This window comes from Dunckerocampus dactyliophorus, chromosome 19, assembly GCF_027744805.1.
Source record: "Dunckerocampus dactyliophorus isolate RoL2022-P2 chromosome 19, RoL_Ddac_1.1, whole genome shotgun sequence".
Lineage (NCBI taxonomy): Eukaryota > Metazoa > Chordata > Actinopteri > Syngnathiformes > Syngnathidae > Dunckerocampus > Dunckerocampus dactyliophorus.
In genome coordinates, this window is record NC_072837.1 from 20,422,091 (window position 1) to 20,438,529 (window position 16,439).

The 16,439-nt window shown below is 42.0% G+C and overlaps 1 protein-coding gene across 3 annotated transcripts in view; it reads right to left on the reverse strand.

Annotated features, from left to right (window-relative positions):
• The window catches only part of atad2b (ATPase family AAA domain containing 2B), a 101,591-nt gene that overhangs the window by 37,955 nt on the left and 47,197 nt on the right, over positions 1–16,439 (reverse strand). For all 3 annotated transcript variants that reach the window (XM_054762140.1, XM_054762139.1, XM_054762138.1), the window contains 2 exons: positions 4,066–4,779; positions 2,678–2,829 (listed from right to left, as the gene is read on the reverse strand). In XM_054762140.1, the coding sequence (XP_054618115.1) occupies positions 2,678–2,829; positions 4,066–4,779 (866 nt within the window). The remainder of the gene's footprint in view (positions 1–2,677; positions 2,830–4,065; positions 4,780–16,439) is intronic.

A 16,439-nucleotide genomic window follows, 5' to 3' on the forward strand; every position in this document is an offset into this window, starting at 1 on the left:
TGTGTGTGTGTGTGTGTGTGCGTATGTGTGTGAAGGGCATGTGGGAGGGGATAAATAGATGTACATTGTGTGAAGGGGGATTCATAGATGTACATTGTGTGTGTGAAAGGTGCGTGATGGGGGATAAATAGATGTACATTGTGTGTGTGAAGGGGGATTCATAGATGTACATTGTGTGTGTGAAAGGCGCGTGATGGGGGATAAATAGATGTACATTGTTTGTGTGAAGGCAGGTCCATAGATGTGAATTGTGTGTGTGAAAGGGTATCCATAGATGTACATTGTGTGTGTGAAAGGTGTGTGCAAATAGCCAAAGAATGGCATCCATGTGTAAAGGCCTGGAGTGTTGGCTTTGTGACTAAACTCCAAACACTCCTAATGGTATTTCACACTGAGGACATTTCAGAGCCTATTCCATCAAGTTGACAGTCAGAAATAATGAGCAGACTAGAATCAATGAATATGAGTGAGGGAAGAAATTCCCTGCAAGTCCTAATAAACACGAAGCCGAGCGCCAGTCTCAGCCATGCCAGCCAACGAAGACTCCGCGCATATAGGAAATTCAATTTGTTCCGTAAGCTGAGGATGAAAAAGCAATTATTCACAGTCTCCTATTTTTACGATCTGTTTCTTTAAGAAATCACTCCCTTCAAGCCCCACCCCAAGCTTTAAGCCTGCAGATTAGTGCCACACATGCCTGTTCAGAGGGCACACCTACCAACCTTTAGGAAATTTATGACTTTTGTTCTATTTTTCCTCATTTTTGTTGTTTTGTTTAATTTTATTTCAACACACCGCCGCATATGGCTCGCGGGCCTCACTTTGGACACCCCTGCTCTTGTAGGTATTCGTCTGAGTGCATGACGAGACGTGAACTCTGGGAGCAACCTCAACTCTCATCAACTATTTAGCTTATTAGTTTCCTTCATCGCAAGTAACAATGGTAATTAAAGAGAGAAGGGGAGGATTATTGCAGCTGGAGCTAATCAGCGTCAGGAAAATATGCTTTAGAAAATGTTTTGTGTGCGTTATTCCATTGGATTTGACTAACATTAGTTCTAATTATGCACAACACATTTCTGCTAAAATACACATTCATGTCACACTGACTTGCTATGATAATCTGCCTTCTTGTCTCCAAAACACATCCTCCACATGCTTATCACCTGATTCAATCAGCCTTGGGTATCTGGACATGTGAGTCTCATCTTGTCTCATCTCTTTTCTATTTTGGACCAGACAGTCACTTTTATTGCAAATGTTGATCCAGAATCAGAGGAGAAGGTGTTGGCTGAACTGAGTTGTATACACACACAGGAAATAACGTTATACAAGCCAACCAATCGCAGCCTTTACGGTCTGCAAGAGGGTTTGCAAGGAGATGACTCGGTGAGATGTATGCTGGTGCTTGCACGCAGGTTTCAGAGACTGAAACCAGCAAAATACAACAAAATGCATACCTGGGGAGCAGCAAGCAAAAGGGCCAAAAGGGGTGCAGAGTAAGAAAAATGCATATGTGTTGGCAGGTCTGATGGGGCTGGCTGGTCAGAGCCCAGAGATTAAGCAGACTAGAAGGCCCACCAATCAGTTTGAATAATGGCACCCCCATCATCCATGTGGGATAATGGCTTGATAGCTCTGTGTCACCATGGAGCAAAGGGGGTGGGGGGTTGGTGCATGTCAAAAGAGCAATTCTTTCACACCAATTACACCCCACAGCCACCCACCACCGCTGGGGAGCGCTGTCAGGGGAGCCCACCGAGCCAAGGTACCAATTTCCAGTCCACTTGGGGGAATTAGGCAAGACCTGGCAGTGTCCTTGCAAAGTACCACAGAGGTTAATTCACATGTTCTGCTGCTTGAGTACATCTCAGGACAAGTGGGCCGATGTCACGAGGCAAAGTGGAGACTCATGTTTTAGTCATGACCTTGTTTCCTTGAACATGCTGCTGCAGCAAGCACGCGTGTTGATTGAAAGACTGCCACTGTAATTGGCATCCTGCCTACGCCGAGAGCAGGCATGAAGAGCAAAAAGAGACAGGCAAAAAAAATTATCTAAAAAAAGGACAAGTTCGGATAAGCCTGACAAGTTATTCATCTGAGAAGGACAGCTGACAAGCATCAGCTTTACAGCAGACATATTGGTTATAGAAGAAACTCTGGGTCAGTCGCCCATGAATGGGTCTGCCATTCCATATAGAACCTAAATCCCATTCTACATTCTACATGCCTTTAGTGGAAAAAAAGGAAAAAAAAGTTTCCAGTTACGAAAGCAATTTGAATGACAAATGCAACGTTTGCTGGGTACAAGACCAGGGTCTCCCAACTTACAGTAGCTAACCTTCAATGAAGCGTGTCCGAGTCTACCTACTCAACTCTCGTAATGGTGAATGCTACAGATCATCATCATCAACATCATCATCATGAAGGAACATCACAATGTTGCACAATTCGAAGAGGAGTAGGAAGAAGCATATCTTATTTAATCCTACCATCCTATCATTTCTGTCACGGTAGACACTCACTAAGGCTGCAGTGTGCTAAGAGGTTTTGGTGAAGCTTTTCACTGAAGCAAAGCTACTTTTCTGTACTTCTATTTATGCAAACACTATTGGCTTTCATCATCCTCATTAGTGCACATAATCTGTAAAATCACATTTAGAAATAAATGCATTACCAAAAGTCGCTCATGGTCGACCACAACTGGAGGTGGAGGAGGAGGAGGAGGAGTGTGGTGGTGTGCTGGTTCTGGCTCTTCCTCAGTCCTTACAGCAGATCCTTTTAATTGCTCTGATGGGCTCCTCTTGCATTTCTTCACCTTGGCATCTCCTATTAATGAGATACAAGTGTTATTGATGGCAAATATTCATGTAAGCATCACAGAACTGGCAACCTTGAAAGAAAGCTGTGATATTTTTATATTTTTATTTTCTAAAAAGGCTACAGTATTTAAAGTGTCATTATTAGCTATTAATGTCAACATTTCAGCTTTTTCTAAAACAGAAAATCCATGAACGGTGAACCGCAATATAGTGAGGGAACATTGTACTATTGAGAAACTGATGTACAGACTGAACCAGAAACTGTAAGCGGGACAATGCAACAAAATGGAGAGCACCACGTCCCCCAGGGGGACCTGCCCCACTATTTGAGAAGCACTGAGCTAATCTAATGTAAGCTAATGTCTCATCAGTGTGACATTACTGATGCCTAGTGACCACAATACAACATCTGATGTGTCTTTTAATATTTTTGGACTAATAATAGGCCATGATCTACCAGGAAACAGCAATCATTTATTCACTGATTTTAATGAATTCATTCATTGATTTGATTGATAACCTTGATTGATTGTCATTTTTTTCATGCCAATAGCCCTTTTGGCATTTTTTTGGATACTGATTACCTTTGTTGGCATTACCCCGGTACCAACGACCTTTTTGCCATTTTTTGTTCCACCAATGCCAACTTTTTTTAGGAAATTGAACTGAACTCGAAACTGCAACAAAATGCACAACTGCAGAGCAGCGAAGAGTCCAAGCGTGTTCAAGGGTCAAAATGTGTGCCATGTTACATGTTGGCATATCTAACATCCTTCCAACAAGTGAAGACTTTTAGGCCTTTACTGTTAAAGTGAAATGATGACACCGTATTTTTAGTAATTGGGCTATCTTCTCAAATAAGCTGAAATAGGCTTTTGGATGGTTGGTGCTGTCACTATCTTGTGTGCGTGTGCATGATATCACTGGAGAGAGTTGTGGACATTGTGAACTTTTCAAATACAGTAGTACCTCGCATAACATAAACTCAACTTTATTAATGCCTCAAATCGGTGTAAGTTCAGACTAACACTTGGTGACGCCTTCTGACGCATCACGCTCTCATTGGCTGATTTTTGGGGCCAAAGGGGTGAGTTTGGGAAGATCTTGGAACGGATTAGGCTATTTACATATATTTTACGCTTCGTATAACATAAAATCCCTATAACATAAAGGTTCTCGGAACGGATTATTTACGTTGTAGGGGCGTCTACTGTATTCTGTAATGCTAATTATACAACAATACCTTCTTTTTCCTCATCTTCATCCAAGCTTAGTGTTCCAGTTCTCCCATCCTGGGAAGAGTGCTCCTGAGTGGCTTCCCTCTCGCCTGTGCCGTTGTGCTCCCCTTGTTCCAACCTGCTGTTGAAGCTCTCTGGCGTGTTTTCAGCAGTCCTTTCCTCTGCCTTGCTGTTTTTCTCAAGGATGTGCGAGTCCAGACTATCCATCGACTCATTCCCGTTCACACAGTCCACTTGTGGTACTTGGAGATCCTCTAAGTGCTGAGATTGGACGTTGGCATCAGAAGACTCTGGCTTTTCAATCCAAGTTTGTGAGTCGACCCGTTGGCTCCGGTTATCAACGTCTGCATCGGACTGGGAACTGTTTCCGAGGCAGTGCAGCAGAGTTGGTTTTTCCGCGTTCCGGGACTTTGACCCTTCGGCTTTGCTCTCCTCGTCCTTGGAAGTCGTCTCTCGCCTGGCAGGGCCAACAGGGGGCTCATTGGAGCTCTCCTCCTCCATGGAGGAGACGTGGGGGTGGTGGCCGTTTGGCTGGGGCCCCGCAGCGTCGCTAGAGGACTCCTCGTCCAGCGTCAAACACAAGTCGCTGGGTCCTGCTGCTTCTGTTTCTGCCTCGGGCTCTTCCTCTTCCTCCTCAGTTCCTTTTTTGTAGTTCTTCTTCTTGCGAATGATGCCCCGCCCCCAAGATGGCCGTCTGCGGATCTTCTTCTTTATATGATCTACGAGAGGGGAGAAACACAGGATAGAACCATTAGGACCTATAGAGCAAGTATGGTAAACAATCCTAAATATCTTCACAGAAGACCAACAACGTTTGGTACTAATTTTTACAATGTGCCAGCCCTGTCTCTTGTTGAGCCTTACAGAGTGTTTGTCCTCAAAGAATTTTCTATATCAGGCTGTTTAAGTGGAATGTACATCTTAAGGGGGAGTTACATCCCAACATATTTGCAAAAATGGGGAAAATTGTGACACCAAAGTCGGCTACAGTGGAAAAGGGGTATCTGCTCATCCCGTTAAAGAAGCAACATGCCCAGGTGTTGAGACAGATGCACAGAGTGAATCCTCTTGTCATCCAGCCAGTGGGCAGAGAGGAGAAAAACAAACAGGCATGCACATGTCAATATATCCAGGCAAACTGATCCTGGTTCCTTTCTCGTGCGATGAATCGATTTATTGATTATCGTGACAGCCCCAGTCATACATCATATGCCCATATGATTTTCAAAAATATCCCTCTGAAAAAGTGAAACAGTCATTTTAAACAAGCAATAACATTTGGCACATCTTCTCATGACTTGGTTATACTTAAAGGGCAAAATTTACATTTACATCACAGCACGGATGCAAATGAGAGGAAACGCTGATTGCACTTAAATGTGAACGCTTGGTCTTCTTCAGAGGAGACAAGTTGGAAAGGCAGACACAATGGGCCGCGCTATAGATCACTACATGCTGGACGCTAATGACGGCAGATGGTGCTTGGAGATTTTCTTTTAGAAGGGAATGGAAAAGTGAAGCCTGTCCTCAAAACGAGTATAAAAAATAAAACCAAAAAAAACTTTCAAATGCAGCAAGACGCCAATGTGATCGCATTGGCTTGCTGCTCTCTGAGTGCTAAGAGCTCATGTTGAGGAGACTGCAGAATAAAACCCAGACTGCCTCATCTCCAGATCCAAACAAACGTTTCACCTCGTCGATGAGTGGCTTTACAAAGACTGCACTAACCACAACATGAGTCGGGTGCCGAAAAGTCCTCAGTTAAAATCCACTTGCAGTGAGTGACATTGAACCACGCTGACCATGTCTTCAATTAAGAATTTCTACAGAAAACCAGAGTAGCACTTTGGCAGACCTCCGCCAGGACTGAACCATCAAATCCATGACTGGTTTGACTCCCTTAAGTGGAAAACCCGCCGCATGCGGGGCTATGCTGTTCAACTCCAGTCCGCTAACGGAAATACGCATTACCAAGAGCAAGTAGGGTATGGAATGAAATGGCTTCTTCATTTGTAAATGCACCATCCCGCTACAAAGCTTCATGGAAATTGGTCATGCTGCTTCTGAATGAAACATAAATGTAATGTATGCGCCTACTAGATCACAGTGGACTCATTCAAGTCGTCACCATTACAAGTCTGTCAAGGCCCACTGGAGTAACATCAATCAGGTAAAGAGCAATCTCTTCTGCATAATTCATCAACAGTGGATGTAAATCCACTTGTCTAAATGGCAGCTTTTTGTGATGTAAAAATAAAAGGCCGTGATAAATTATTTCACAACTTTTTCCACCATTAATGTGACTTAGAAAATGTACAACTCAATTCATTTAAAAAGCCTGAAATCAAGGCATGTCCAATATCAGTCAACCGATATGACTGGCATCAAATGAGTTTCTGCCGATTGTGACATTGGTGCGCACTGTGCTCCACAGAGCAATGTAGGTCGTGTTATGTTTTGCTCTTCGTGTGTAATGAGAAACGGGTACTGCTGCACGCACACATCGCAGCAAACCGAAAAGCAAAATACAGTAATCCCTCGCCACTTCCTGCTTCCAATTCCACAGCTTCACATCACATTTTTTCAGAAACATATTAATAAATCATGCTGTTTGGTAGTTATTAGTCAAACAATATGCATATTTCAGCAAATGTACCTATTTACTAGCATAAAAAGGCTAACTGAAGTCAAATACACATGTAAGGCTTTCAGAAGACGCATTGAAAGGGGTTGTGATGATATGCAGTATTGTAGACTGGTCGCTAGGTGTCAGTAACGTTGCTGTAATGTTGGTTGAGACACACAAGCACCAGACTTGATGGCTTTTATTGCAACTTGCAATGATCTCACAACAGGCGCAATAACCCCTAAAACAGGATAAAACCTTAAAACCCTAAAACCTTTAGGGCCATAACTCACTGCAAGCTTAAACTCAACTCTGAACAACAACGTCACCTCCTGTCCAACCCCCATTCTGCTCCCCTACCGGAACACATTTACAACAACACACACCATCACAAGTATTATTTATGTCTTATTTTCTGTTATTATGTCTACTATTTTGGGTAATAGGAGTGTAAAGGTGAATATTGGGGTGTTATTTCATGTCTAGGGCGCTCTAATCTTGTTAAAAAATCGTATCTAGAAGGTTGTAAACAGGTTTTCTATCCTCCAACTCAGGGGTCCCCAACCACCGGGCCGGGGGCCGGTTACTGTCCATGGGCGGGGCCGAACTGGGCCGAGCAAAATACACACACACACAAAAAAAATACATTTGAAAATAACTAAATAAAATTTGAAGTAAATGCATATCAATTTTGGAAATATGGCCATTATTTTATTAAAAAAAATAATACAGTTTTAAGTTTTGCATGTTTATGTTGTTTGTTGCAAGTGTCCCACTTTGTTTGACAGTCCTTGAACGCACCATTGTACGTGCACTAGCCTTCTCCCACTCTGCACAGATTGTCAACTATACTGTATTTTTATCGGGTTTTTTTCACTTCATGTCTGCTCCCAAATGCTGATACTCTGTGGGAATGCGTCATGGTAACGGTTTGATGACGTTATTGAGTGCTAATGTGTATATTTGTTCTGTGCACAGCTTTAAGTGTTAGCACACACATCAAGCAGCGGCACTATAATCTTCTCTCTGAAAAACAAACTCCAGGTTTATAGTGGTGGATGGTGGGTCTGTATTCACTTTGTGCTTTTAATTTGATGTTGTTCCTGTCGTAGTTTTACACAATACATACTACATGAGATCAATTACATCACTATACAACCTATTTTGGTCCTATTTTTCACAAAAACTGCACCCAGTAGAAGAAGAATGTGTTCATTACACAACATTAGTTCGAGGGAAGAGCTGCTGCTGATATCGGGCGGTAATCAAGTGCTGGATAATATCGATATATAGGATATCGGTGAGAAAGCCAATATCTAGTATCTCTGGCTGAAACCAATCCAATTTAGGGGGAGATAAGCTACAAAAACCTCCTTCTTAACGAGGACTGTGCAGGCCACAGGCCAGTAAAACAAATAGCCCTCAGGGTGGGACTTTGGGCATGGCTAAGTTAAAGGGAAAAACAAAACAGCACAAAGAGCATCCAGAGAAATATAAACACAATATCCTTTCCACCCTACCCAGATGTCTTACTCACACAAAGCACACCCGAGGGGAGAAAGACATGTAGTAAGCACCCAGGGGAGGAAAAAGGTGAGACAGAGTAGCAGCAAATGACTCGTCATAGACAGCTCTTAAATGATGCATGAAAATTGTCAGAGCGTGAACAGCCGACCATAGAGAGGGGAGACGGTGCGGTGAGGTGGGGGAGGGTGAATGATGGCAGAAAGCGCCAGCCCGTGCCAAGTGCTGCGTTTGTGTGCCTAAAAGTGACAAACCTGGGATGGATAACAGCTTCTGGGCGTACACGCCGGACCTCAGATGAAATTCCACACAAGAATCCAAAGTGCCGTACCAGCAAGTATTAAGTCCATAAATCATTTCAGTGCAGTCAGCAGCATGCGCGTACGTGTGTCATGCCTTTGGGTGCAATTATCAACTGACTTCTTTATTTTATTTAATTACTCCGTCAGTGCTGCCAAAGGAAGGTGCCGTTTCAGAGCAGGGGTGTCCAAAGTGAAGCCTGAGGGCACATTCTAAAACAATTAACAAGAAAAGAAACAAGAAAAAAACAGCAGCCGCAAAAACAGAAAAATCTGTAGTAATTTTACAAGAATAGTGTCAGAGAAAAAAGTTGTAATCTAATGTGATCAATGAGAAAAGTCATTTTGAGGGAATAATGTCCTAATATTATGAGGCTTTCGTGGCATAAGCCTCATATCAAGTAAAGTAATACATTTTTTGGAAAACTAGGTTGCGGAAAAGTTATGTTATGAGAATAAAGTCAAAATACTACAAAAATGTTTACAAAAAGAAAGTTTAAACAGTTTGGAAAGCAGAAAAGCAGCAGAAACGTTTCCTTCCAGAAGGTCCGACTAACCGAAACAGACGCTAACCAAATTAATTTGTCCCCTAAGAAAAGATGTAAATCCAATGAATACGCTTTAGAAAGCCAAAAATGTTAACACATACCATGCTTTTATAGTTTTACAATGATAGTTTGACATGCAGAAAAGAACTGGCAATGCATATAAATACATCAACGATGAATGAAAAGATATATGAACATTTAAAGTTACTTTTACCTTCAATAAAGACGTGATTGTTGACATGAGTCAAAAGAGGAAGGTGGCAGTGGTTGATCTCGCTGCCACATGCTGTCTTTGGGAGCAATCACGTCTTCAAAGAAGGTAAAAGTATGCTTAAATGTTCATTTATCTCTTTCATTCATTTACTGTGGTGTCCTGATATATTTTTTTGCATGTTTGTCACACTTCAGATCATCAAACATATTTAAATATTAGTCAATGACAACACAACTGAAGACAGTTTTTAAATGAAACTTTTTATTATTAAGGGAGAAAAAAAATCTACAGGGCCCTTGTGTAACTAATATTTTTATTTGTTTGATGTTCTCAAACATCCTTTCGTTTTTCACTATGTGGCCCTCGCTGGAAAAGACACCCCAAACAAAGACGAAGTATACATGGATTGGAGTGACTACTAAGAGTGTCCTAAGAGTTGAGGCATTCACCTTCACTTTGACGCCCCTCCTCAAAATTGAGACAGGCTCAGAATGAACCCCCAGTGACACAAGTGTGTCATTAAATCACACAGTCTTGGCTAATGTGTCATATCAGTCAACTAAACTGAACCATTTTGTATTCACTATGTCTATTCATTGCATGCATTGTCTATGACTATGCATTCTTTACTTGTGTACATACTTGTGTATCTTGCTTGCTGCTGTAACAGATGAATTTCCCTGCTGTGGGATTAATAAAGTACTACTACTACTACTACTACTACTACTACTATATGAGGTAAAGACCAGCAGGACTATCTACCTGTCATTTAGGATGGTGGGGGGGTCTTTTTGGACGGGGCACAAATGTCCTCTCGTGGGCATGCGCTGGGATATACACTCCTGATCCAAATCTTAAGACCAGTTGAAAAATGGCTAGAATGATCATTTTGCACATTTGGATCTTAATGAGGTTTTAAGTAGAGCTACAACATGCAAAAACAAGAAGGGGGGTGAGACAAAAAGCATTTTGAAAAAGTCATTTATTGAAAACAACAATTCAACTGAAATAGGCTGTTTATCAGCTGATCAAAAGTTTAAGATCATCACCCAAAAAAGAACCAAAAACTCTCCAAAGCAGAACAAAAATGTTGTCAGTAGGACTCAGTAATGAGGAGCTCCACCGTTCTTGTTCATCACTTCCAAAATGGCTTTGGGCATGCTTGATGCCAGTGTTTCCAGGAGGCTAGTGGGAACATTGCTCCAAGTGGTGAAGATGGCTTCACCAAGGGCATCAACTGTCTGGAACTGATGGCCATTTTTAGAAACGTCCCTTGCATCCCCAAATGTTCTCTATGGGATTTAAATGAGGGGATCAGGTGGAATCTCCTTGTCATGCCAGTAACGTTGGAAGCCATCTGGACCGTCAAGGTTACATTTTTTCTCATCAGAGAATAAATCTTTGTTCCACCTTTCAATGTCCCACGTTTGATGCTCGCTGGCAAAGTCTAAATGGGCACTTTTGTGGTGTTTTTTGTTTTTTAAAGCCTTTTCCCTCAGATGGTGTCTGATGGTTATTGCACTGCAGTCAGCACCAGTGAGGGCCTTCATGTGGGTGGAAGACCGCCCTGTGTCTTGATGGACAGCCAATGGGATGCTCCGGCTCAGCGCAGGTGTGATGTTCTTGGGTCTACCACTTGACTTTTTTGTTCCATAATGCTCAGGATCTTTCCAAAACAGAATGACTGATTTCCTGCTCCCAACCTCAGCAGCCATGGCACGCTGCGAGAGGCCTTGCTTATGCAGCTCCACAATCCCACCACATTGAAAAAGAGAAAGCTTCTTAGCTTCACCATCAGGAGGGCATGACAGTGGGAATGATGACACCACATCAACATTTGGAGCACATTTGGGCTTTTATAGCCTGTGGTCTTGAACTTTTGATCAGCTGATGAACAGCCTATTTCAGTTGAATTGTTGTTTTCAATAAATGAGTTTTTCAAAATGCTTTTTGTCTCACCCCCGCCCTTCTTGTGTTTGCATATTGTAGCTCTACTTAAACCCTCATTAAGATCCAAATTCCTTTCTTGGCACACACATCAGCAAGGACCTCAGCTGGTCTCACAACACCCAACAAATTATGAAGAAGTGCCAAAGGAGACTGTACTTCCTGAGAAGACTGAGGAAATTTGGCATGTCCACCACAATCCTTAGTTGCTTCTACAGATGCACTATGGAAAGTGTCCTTACAGCCTCCATCACTGTTTGGTAAGGTAACTGTACAACACGTGATAGGAAGGCACTCCAGCGGGTGATCAAGACCTCACAGAATATTGTTGGGGCAGCCCTCCCCTCACTGCAAGACATTTATAAAACTAAAGTCCTACGAAGAACACACAACCTCATCAAGGACAGCACACATCCACAACACTCATTCTTCACACTCCTACCGTCAGGCAGACGCTACAGGAGTTTGAAGTCCAGGACCACAAGGCTGGCGAACAGCTTTTACCCACAGGCCATCAGGCTTCTCAACGAAGCACTCACACACGCTGCATGCAACACACGCACACACTCATAGCGCTTTATTACTTATTTATTCATTTATTTGTATTAATGTCTCTTCTGTTGTTGTTGCTTAATTTATTGGCATTTTTGTTTCTGATGTTCTTATTCTTTTTCTTCTGTTTTTCTTTCTTTCTTTTTCTGGGAGAATGAACAGAACAAGAATTTCTTTGCATAGCAGAACTACCTGATTTACTGTGCATATGACAAAACTCTTCAATCTTGAATCTTGAAATGTGCAAAATGCTAATTGTAGCAATTTTGATCAGGAGTGTATTGAGGTCACGGGTTCAGTATGCTCGTCTTTAGGTCTTTAACATAAGACACTGAAAAACCCTGAAATAGTCTTAAAAATGTAGAGCATCCAGTCCTGAGTGAAAAGCGCAAACCACAAAGTAATAAAGAGTTGCTAATATCGACAGTACACAGAGTAATGCTGCTAGCTTGGTCTGTTGTCAAAAACTGCAAAACTGCTGGAGATGAATATTTACTCATGTTTTTTCTGGTCCCAGCCTGGGAAAACAGCCAATCTGCTCGTATCATTCCACATTCATGCCGACACACCTCTCCAAACCCGAACAGATGCTTTCTTGTTTACCTGAGCGCTGTGCCTTTCCACACCGTTTCAATGCGAGTGTGTGTTTCCATGGCAATGAACAACATTTTCCTTCACCCAGGAGATGGCTTACTCGCTAATTCTCCTCCATGAATTCACATTTAGGACACGGGGGCGAACACTGGTGTGTATTCATGCTGGGTGGAATACATTACAACATTTCAGGGTCAGGGGAAAACAAGTGCTGGGGGGTGTTATGTGTATGTGTTGACTTCTGTAATGTAATAATCATTAGTGATCCGTGTGCATATTTGATTTAAGAATCCCTACAGTGGGCGACTGTGGGCTATGGATCTTGGCTAAGAAAATACTACTTTTCCAGACGTATATTCTGAATACATGACCTTAATATAATGTGAACCAGCTTTTCTCAGGGTACATTCACATTCACACTGCAGGGTATGATGACCAATTTGGATTTTTTCTTAAAATCCCATCTTTTATGTGGTTGTTGACGTTACCAAAATAATGTAAATGTGAACGCAATGTGTCCAGGAAGTGACATGCATGTGCAAAACATGACGTCACATACATTGACGTGTGCTTATGAAGGTAAACATTGCCCAGTTTGTACTCTTCTTGCTGCGTTTGTGGCAATTCCAATGGGAGTCTGCTGCGACGTCTGTTCCGAGGAAGTGTAGGTGGATGTCGGAGCCAGGAGTGCTGGGTGACGTGAGCCGCTTCAATTTTTCAAAATCATTTTTGGATGACAAGAAGAACTTTTGCCAACATGTGCGATTACCTTCATTGAGGTCTCACACAGCAAAACATGCCTTTCCATGACGTATATGTTGGATATACTGTATGTCACCCGTTCAAACTGCAGTAGATCAGATACGTGTCCGATTTACACACGAAAAAGGCCGAGATCATATTTGGGGAAATGTACTGTTCACATTGATATGAAAAGAAAACAGATACAGGTCGCACATACTTACACTAGCCCAACTGTACCGTGCTTAGGTGCGCTTCTCACCCAAAGTCCGGACACGTTTGTCTAGTGGGAGCGCACTGATGACACGCACATGTATGCAACGTATCCAAGTCAATGGCCTAGTGCAGGGGTCCACAACCTTCAGCATCCAAAGAGCTATTTGGGGCCCGTTTCCACCAAATTTAAACCCATTTGGAGGACTGACCACTAAATTGTACGAAATGCTACATAGTCACGTTTCTTAAGCCATTTCTTAAGGTTTCTCCACAGATTTTAGATCAACATTCACAATAAAAGTGTTGCAACACATCCATTAGTTCCAGTTCCAGGACCACTCTCCATGTTGCTTTTTTTGCTATTGTTCATTAGCGACAAAGGAAGCTAACATGCTAAATAGTTGGCCAGCATCACGGTTTCTCACCGAGCTGACTCATGAGAATAAAATGACCCTAGCACGGCACACGCACAACTTTGAAAGGCTCATGACGACATCAGAAGAGACGGCGTAGTGACTGCAGAGAAGCATAAATCAGCTGGAGCCACAACAGGAAGAATAAAGAGCCACATGCGGCTCTGGAGCCGCGGTTTGCAGACCCCTGGCCTAGTGCCTAGGTTCCCAAAGTGGGGTAGGCAACCCCAGGGATACACCATTTGTCATGGGTGGTATGCGAATAAAAATAAAAAATTTGCGACTATCACTTACAAATAGAGGGCGTGCCTGAATGCCTCAGGGCGCAAGAAGACGAAGCACAAAAGAGGCCGTGTGCATTATATAAACAAATAAGCAGGTTTGATGATTTTGCGCATCCTGAGTGTTTAATCTTGAAGATTTATATTGGTGTTCCAATCGCCGCATGGTGAAGTGGTGAAAACATGTCACTATGAATGGGGATTCCCCGAAAATCGTTGGCTTTATCGTTGGTTGCATGTATTTTAGATACTGCTTTATCATGATTGTTAACTTTCCCCATCCCCATTTGGTATGAAAGGAGTATGCAGACTTAAACCATGACAAGCCATTGTCAGTGACAAAAAAAGTGAAGCTCAAATTCAAGCCATTCAAAGGGAAGGATGCCAACATCAGACTGGAATACAAGATATGTAGGATGAGTATTTACAGTATCTATAGTATTTAGCAGTGCTCATGTCACACACATTTTTGACCCGGAAGCGCTATAAAATTAATTAATTAACCAATGAATTATGTTAAATATTTCAAGTTAATTTTGTTTTGTTTTTGAGTAGGGGGTACATGGCTTGATGACAAAAGGTCTGAAGGGGTACGCCACTGTAAAAAGGTTGGGAACCACTGGCCTAGTATGAGTACCCAGAGATACAGTGCCAAGAGCTTTTCAGAGTACGGGTGAAGATTTTAGATATCTTAGCTAAAAATGAGAGTGGGGTATGGATTTGTATGTGTAAACCCAACCTATGATGTATGCGTTTTAAGACGTAGTCTTTATATGATTATCTTACGCTAATGATGATGATTTCATTTGATTCAAACAAGTCTAGGCAGTGTGTAGATTACCAGTCAAAAGTTTAAACACACTTTTTACTGAGTAAAGAACTTCAGAAGAATAATTCTAGTAAACATATCTGTGCCAGGATGGAAGACCACAGGAAGAACAGACCAGGAGAGAAACCAGCGTAATCTGCAAAGAGAGCTTCCAAGACTGTGATGGTAACTCGGCTGCGGGGTCATAAAACGGAAGATGACCATTTGTCAAGCGGCGTGTGACACTTCAGCACTGACACTTAATGAAATGTCCCAATCAATAAATGATACCATCCTTGCTTCTGGAAATGAAGGCCATCAGTCAATTCACTCAATTGTTCCCTCGTCACCTCCGTATCTCACGCAGACTGGCACGGCCGCATTCTTTGTTTAGTTTTACTTTCACAGCATATCTGGCCTTAATGGTGTCCTGCTTGATAACCATCATGCAGAGTTTTCCCTGCAACATTTGAGGAACGCCAACTGTGACTGCATCTGAAAATCTGCAATTTCACTCACACACAAAACAACATGTTCCCATCACTTGCCTAACAACGATAATAATGATAATAATAATAATGACGATATTACCTTACGAGATAACAACTCAGCAGACCGGGTATTTTCCTCGAGGGCATCCATCTCCTTTTGCCCTTCTCTCTGTTGGTTATCAGGCAGCGTTTAGACGGTGCCTGTGGTGCATCCTGCCCTGATGCACCAGCAGCTGCAAACTACTATTTAGAAATGTCAGCCTGACCCCAATAAGTACGCTTTTTTTTTTCATGGGCATGGAATTTTGCATTTGCCAACAGTAATGCCTTCTCTGCACTTGAATGATGCTTCCATTTTACTCCTCGGAATAGTGCAACCTACTGGGATTTAACCAATTGATCTCACTTTGTCTAAAACAACAAAAAATACTTTTTATTTCGTTTTACTTTATTACATACAGTATATTAGGGATGCTCCGATCAGGGTTTTATGCTACCGATACCGATCATCCATGTGAGTGAGATCGGCCGATACCGATCACTTGGATTGACTGTGCATTTTTCTATTTATTTATGAGGGGTATTTGGCCAGGGCCGCCGTTAGACGAGTCCAAGTGCCCCTGGCAAATAGATGATTATTAAAAAATAAACTTTTAGGTTTTTTTTGTTTTTTTGCCCAAGGATTTTTGTACTAATTGACACAAACCTGAATTTAATTTGATTTTGTTTAGTTCAAGATAACAAATTTAACATAAATTTATATTAACAGATTACGTTTAGAATATAAACTACACAATAGCACACAAAAAACAGCATGCCAACTTAACACATCAACATTTGCATCTACACAGTTGAAAGAGCATGGGAGGTGCAGTATGCAATATGAACATAACAAGCAAGCTACTGCTAAGCAAGTTCACCAAGCTCCCAATCTCATTCCAGAGGATTCTTCATCCTCAGTATTTTGATATTTGTCACACCTGACTATAAGTCGTAGGATCAGCCAAACTATGACAGAAAGTGTGACTTATAGTCTGGATTTTTGTCCATAGAGAACATGTCTATACCTTTTATCAAACAAGCTAAATAGTCTTATCTGACATGACATTTACAATTTCTCATCAG